This window comes from Limulus polyphemus, unplaced genomic scaffold (assembly GCF_000517525.1).
Source record: "Limulus polyphemus unplaced genomic scaffold, Limulus_polyphemus-2.1.2 Scaffold2957, whole genome shotgun sequence".
Taxonomy (NCBI): domain Eukaryota; kingdom Metazoa; phylum Arthropoda; class Merostomata; order Xiphosura; family Limulidae; genus Limulus; species Limulus polyphemus.
In genome coordinates, this window is record NW_013668567.1 from 19,094 (window position 1) to 25,947 (window position 6,854).

A 6,854-nucleotide genomic window follows, 5' to 3' on the forward strand; every position below is an offset into this window, starting at 1 on the left:
TCTGGAAACAAATGATACCCTGAACCCCCTGTGCCACGGAGCTTCTGGAAACAAATGATACCCTGAACCCCCTGTGCCACGGAGCTTCTGGAAACAAATGATACTGCTTTAAGCGAATCTGATAACATTAAGGCGGATGACAACGAAAAGCAAGTAATATTCTTTTTGTTTTATTTTTTAAGATGAATGTCGTGAAACGATTCGTTTCTCAGATATTTCTTTATTTGTTATCGAAGTCTCCACGTCCATGCCAAATTAGTCTTCACCTGCACTATACACCTTTCTTTGTCATAGAAGTAAGACGTGCCGGACTGACTGTGAATCCGAATGTCCGTGGTTCGCATCCTGTATCCGCAGGATCTCTTTCTGAATTTTCGGGCCTTAGATGCGTTATAAGATTGACGACCAAATCCCACTATTCGATTACATTAGTCCATGAGTTGGCGGTGGGTGCCGTTGATTAATGCCTTTCCTTTATTTTATCAGTTGAAAATTAGAAACGGCTAGCACAGGTAGTTATTGTGTTGCTTTGCGCTAATATCCGAAAGAAAACAAACGAACAAAACACAGAAGTCTTCACTTGCAACGCACAAGTTTATCACATAAGAAAAGTTCACATATAATACACACTTAATATCTGAAATACAAGAGAATTTTTGAATACATACGTTTATTACATAAGTCAGTCCTCACATATAACACTGGATATATTTATTATTGCTGGCATGAACGTACACCAAATAGTTAGGCCTCACATTCAAACCAATCGTCTAGTTGGCTCTCTTGCTTCCAATTTCACACTAGTCTTTCAGTTCGCTCTCACCAGATATCTGGAACTGCTCAATAAATCAAGCTTAATACATGAAGATATTTTATTCTGTAACCACATACTTTGTTCTTTGTGACATGATAACTTGTCTTTAGATTCCTGACGCTATTGTAACCAGATATTTGGTTCTTTGTAGCACAGTGGCTCATCTTTGGATTCGTGACGCTACTGTAACCAGATATTTCGTTCTTTGTAGCACAGTGGCTCATCTTTGGATTCGTGACGCTACTGTAACCAGATATTTCGTTCTTTGTAGCACAGTGGCTCATCTTTGGATTCGTGACGCTACTGCAATCAGATATTTGGTTCTTTGTAGCACAGTGGCTCATCTTTGGATTCGTGACGCTACTGTAACCAGATATTTGGTTTTTTGTAGCACAGTGGCTCATCTTTGGATTTATGTCGCTACCTCAGTAGCTTCGACAGAATTAATTCATATGAAATTAATTAAGAGTCAACTTTGAGCTTTAGAACCCCTTACATAAACTATACTTGAAGTATGTTAGAATGTAAATTGTGTTTAATGCCTAAAGAAGGGTACATCCTTCTTTTTAAATAGTTATTTAAAAAAAACATTAATAGCATATGTTCGGGTTCTAATTACATTCTTAATAGTTACATAGAACAAGTTTCACTTGGTAATATTTTCTGTAATGATGCTGGCAACATGCTTTTCGTTAAGTTACATTCTTTCTAAACATTTGTCTGTCTGGTATATATGTTGTCATGACCTGTTAAATCTGCGTGTCCTTCTGTCTGGTCATGTGTCCACATCGATGCATAGAACTCAAGAATTAATGCTTGCGGCTGTTAGAGTGGGAGTTAGGAAACATAACCTAGAATCTGACCTATATAAAAGTGTGTTGTCACGTCATGCTTGATTTCTTATGTTCTCGAAACAGAAGTCATAAAAGCCAAAATGCATTTATCCAGATAGAATAGTTCGATTAATGTCTGCCCAATACGATTTTAGTGACGGGGGTGCAAAGGGGGGCCGTGACACCTTAAGTCAGTAGTGAGTGTTGGTATAATTAGCCTAAAGCCAAGACGTAGTGTGGGATCACCTAGCCTTGAGCCAAGTGCATAAAATTTAACATGAAAGTAAAAATATCGATTAAGTTCTAAACTTCAGTTGTTTCGTAATTGATCTATATTTTCTGTTATATCACCAACGTTTTTAATATTAAAAAAACAACGAACCTGTTTAATGAACGGAGAGGGGGGTGACTATATGGCTGAGCCTTTTTAGCCCATGTATCGATTGTATAAAGTGATATTCACGTGAATACTAAATTTTATTATGTATTCTTGTTTAGGTCCCACGCTAGCTTTGTCTGTTAGTAAATACTGCCTGAAACATTTGTTTTTTGTTTGTTTTCTAGTCGAAAGAGATACAGTTGTGGTGTAAACTAACGTGTTGTTCTTAATTAATCGTTTGCGTGATTTCAGTCATATCTAAAGTTGTCTGAGTTCCATAAGGACAGTGTTTACGTTTCCGAACTCGTCAAGTTCCATAAGTTTTTATATGTAATACGGTTTAAACTGCCCGATGAAGGACTTCTGCCCGAAACGTTGCAACTAATAATAATAGTTTTTGTTATAGACGTGTTGTACCGATTTTGAACACAAGTTGCATAAGGACAATTTTTATGTTTCTGAAGAGAGGCTTTATATAAAATTCCCAGAAACGTTACTAGATAAATTAGTCCGGTGAGGACAGTATTTGTGTATCTTGATTTTGAATATATGTGGGACTTGTTAGGCCTAAAGAGAAACCATATATATAATTCCCAGAGACGTTACAGAATAAATCAATCCGGTGAGAAAAGTATGTTTTATTATTTTGAATTTTCTGGTATTTCTGGCGCACAAAAATATAGCTAATAAAAGGGAGAAAAAAAAAGGTCTCGTAGATTAATTTACTCTAATCCTGACTGTAAGGAGTGCCGCGGCTATTGAGGATTCCCTCTTGTTTTATTTTAGAACTTGACAGAACATAAGCCGCTAAACAAGCAGCTGTTTTATACTTTGTGAAGAAAAGTATAGACAGGTGAAAATATGTCTTTGTAAGTAAAATAATAGCGTTAATTAATACTCGGAAGTAACTTATTTCTGATAGACGCGATTTAGATAGTTAATAATCTACTTCCCCTTAGTGGGTTGAACATAATCCAGAAATTAGGACGTAGTGAGTCAGCCTTTGTATGCAGGTTTGCATTTAGTAAATACTCTGAGTAACTGCCATATAGAGTACTTCTGTAGCGCTGTGATATGCAGCTTGTTGTAGGCCTACACTTTCTGAATCTATGACCTTGACAGAACCGGGCACTGATCCTCGTTTCCAGCTCGTAGCCTTGTAAGGTTATCTTAGTTATCTCACAACGTAATTCTAGAAAGATTGCGATGGGCGGCTCCCTCTAGTGTCGGCATATCTGCCATTCGTTTACTTGCTGGAGTACAGTTGTTGTATTAAGATTGAAACTGGTGCACCTGTTGAGACAAAAAAAATTAGAACACGTAGAATAAAAAAAAAACATTTTAATTAAAAAAAAAGAATAAAAATGTTAGTTTATTATGTGTTTTTGTAGTTTTTTATTTACATAGGCATGCATAAAAACATTTACTTCCTGCAAGGGTGAAAAATCTTAAAGATTGGGTATGAATGTTGCCATATGTTGGAACTTGTTAAAGATATATCTAAAAAATTGTATTATTTGATAATTTATGTTTAGAGTAGTGAACTTTAAGTTGAGTGGGTTTATTTAACGACCTATGATAATACAGATTGGAAAACGTGAGTGAATGGACTACTTCTGGTATTACTTTACTCTAGTGGAGGCCAGCAGTAAGTTTAGGGATTTGCAACGCTAAAATCCATGGTTAGAATCCCCATGGTGGACATAACGTTAACAGACTGTTGTGTAGCTTTTCACTAAAACAAACTATCGCAACTATTCTACACTGTATTGTTTTTTTTAACAGTACTTTTAAAAATTAAATTCACAAATAAAATATTACCTTAGAAATAAAAATGCTTAACTTGTATATATTTTACTCTTTCAACGAAATGATACTTAAAATATTAAGCCAACATTCCTGTCCCCAATCAATAGACATTAACATTATCACACTACTGTAGAATATCTAGGATACTGTTAGATATCCATAATTAAAGTACAGAAGCATGATGTCATTTTAATCAAAAAAGCTTTATGAATGAATCTATATAAATATAATAGTACTGTCTGTTGTATGTCCATGTAACTACTTCATAGGGTGTGGATGGATTTTCAAAATTGGTGTGGAGGTTCATTAGGTCCATGTGGGGATACATACAAATTTCCACTTTTGCTTTTTGTTGTTTTTATGGGCGTTTTTGCACCACTACTTCGACCCCCTGTAGATGTATCTTCACCAAACTTGGTATGGAGGTTCACTCCGTCCATGGGGAGATACATATAAATTTTTATGTTTTGCAGTTTTATAGGTGTTTTTTGAATTTTTTTTTTTTTTTTTTTTTTTTTTTTTTTTTTTTTAACCACTACTTTGACCCCTGTTGATAGATCTTCACCATATTTGGCATGAATGTTTGTTGGGTTCATGTGGAGATACATGCAAACTTGTAGTATGACATTTTGTTTTGCAGTTTTTATGGGCATTTTTTAAAATTACATGTAAGGGAAGCCACTTTTCATGTCCTGAGATAACATTTCATTAATCATGAATTTCCATAACTTCTGTCCAGGGAACAGGTAATACAGCTAGCAAAATATGTTTTTATAATAACATTACATAATTAAACCTTTTGGTTCTGCTTTGAATCTCATTACATACTTTCAAGCTGTGGTTTCATATGCCATATGTTATTTTTGCTGCAAGTGTTATAACAAAGGGTCATTAATCTAAGTACACTTGAAAGACAGCCAAATATCTAGGACTTTTTTTATTTTGTCTGACAGCTCATGTGTGAAGAACAATTCTGACTTGTGAAAAAATGGACATTTCTTTAAACTGACTGTTTCAGAGCCAGAAGTATCCTGGTTTATTCCATAATTCATCCTAATGATACATTTCTCTGTTAATCGTGTTGAATAACTTAGTTTGATACTGAACTTTGTTAGTGTTACTGACATCTGAAGTTTGAATTCATCATGTATTATTTAAATAATCTTGTTCATTTTGGTTTTATCAAAGAGAATTTTCAAGATTATTCAGGAAAAGCCTTCCAAATTTCATACATTCATTGGTCAGAACGAGGTTTTTACTCTTAAAATTAAGTTTTTAATAAAACACCAATCACATTTTTCCTCAGGCTGTCGTAGAGGAGGTCCAGGAAAGGAAGTTTGTTGATACTTTTGAAAGTGCCCAAAGAGGTCAGTTTCTGCCTTTAGAACTCGGTGATATCCCCGTACCAGTTACTGAAGAAACATTGACTGGTAAGTCAGCATCTTATTATGCTTTATCATATTTTAAGTGCTCGGATAAAATTATACAGTTACCTTTAGTTTTTTAAAAAAAAAAGTTTACAAAATTGACAATTTATATAAAAGGAAGACTTGTAAAACTAGAATTTTTTTTTAAATTTTCAAATGGATGACTTTATTAATCCGTTAAGTTTATTGAAAGTGATAAAAGCAGTTTTGTGATTTTTATCACTTTTGAATAGTTTAAACAGAACAAACTTTTTTCATCTAGCGGAAGTAATCATGCCTTCTGGAAAGCTTGATAAGCCAACTATAATAGACAACCATGATGGAACAGTTAGTGTGAGGTATGATCCGAAAGAAGAAGGATCCCACGAACTCCAGATAAAGTACAACAGTGATCACATACAAGGTTCTGGCATTTTTTTTACTTGGATTTAGAAATTGTAGATATGTATTATTGATGGTGATCATTTCTAATGTCTCTGTAAAGCTATCAATACATAAATTAATTGTTTACAATGACCATATCCTGTATTTTGAATTATTTTACTTATTCTTCGGTTTTAGTTAAATGAAATAATTGCTTAAGTAATCATATCCTAGTTTTGGAGTTGTCTGTATAATCTGAAAACCTGATCTTTGGTGACATGGATGTTGAAAATTATTACATCACTGTTTAGATCCGACTCTTATCTATCTAAATTTTTGGGGGGAGGATATTTGTTGACTAAATTTTACATAGTTGTACTTGTATGCATTGTTTATACTCAGAATGAACTTAATTCAGTTATCCTTTTATTGGATAACATTTTAATAGAAATCAAAAGTTTTTAAAACATTTTTTTTTTATTACCAAACCATTATTAAATACATTTTGAAACATTTATTCCAACAGTAATTTATATTTTTAATCGAAGGTGTTTTCAAAATCTGATTTCAGTTACTTATGCCAGGAAAAAATCCTAGAGACCAAATAGTTACAAAGGTGTTTGAATTTACAATTAATTTTGTATTTGCAAGTACAGAATACTGTGGGAAAACTTGCTGCATTGTTGCTTAGTGTATAGTCATACTGGAATCAATAATATTATACTTGCTACAGAATACTACTGGATTGTTGCATTTTGCAGTTAATAGTTTTATTCTTAGATACAGAGTATTGTTGAAAGTGTGCTTCATTGTTGCATAGTGCATTGGTATTGTCCAGAGAATGGTCACAAACTACTTCACCTCCCCCACCCTTTTTTTAAATCTCCACTACATATTGAATGTCATGGAAAATTAAATCTAGTGCTGTAAAAATGCCGAACATAGTGTTATAGTTCTATGTTCATATCCCTTATTTTATTTTGTAATGTATCAATCTGACATGAATCTTGCTTTGGACAACTTACTGGACTATTACTGGCTTGTGGCTTACTTATATCTACATGTGTTATTGATTTCAGAAATGACTTCTCCTGAAAAAGTCATTCTGATACCCATGTAGTGTATAGATACTTTACTATCAGTATTGTGTTTTTCTTTGACACAGTCATTGTCAGAAACAGTTGTTTGCCAATTGTCAATTAAAGGCTTTTACTTACACTTCTTAATAG

At 33.7% G+C, this 6,854-nt stretch overlaps 1 protein-coding gene across 1 annotated transcript in view; it reads left to right on the forward strand.

Annotated features, from left to right (window-relative positions):
* Positions 1-5,142: 5,142 nt before the first annotated feature.
* LOC106468305 (filamin-A-like) overlaps positions 5,143-6,854 on the forward strand; it is a 15,996-nt gene continuing 14,284 nt past the window's right edge. The window contains exons 1-2 of the mRNA XM_013928724.2: positions 5,143-5,265; positions 5,525-5,665. Coding sequence (XP_013784178.1) covers positions 5,536-5,665 — 130 coding nt within the window. The 5' untranslated portion in view covers positions 5,143-5,265; positions 5,525-5,535. The remainder of the gene's footprint in view (positions 5,266-5,524; positions 5,666-6,854) is intronic.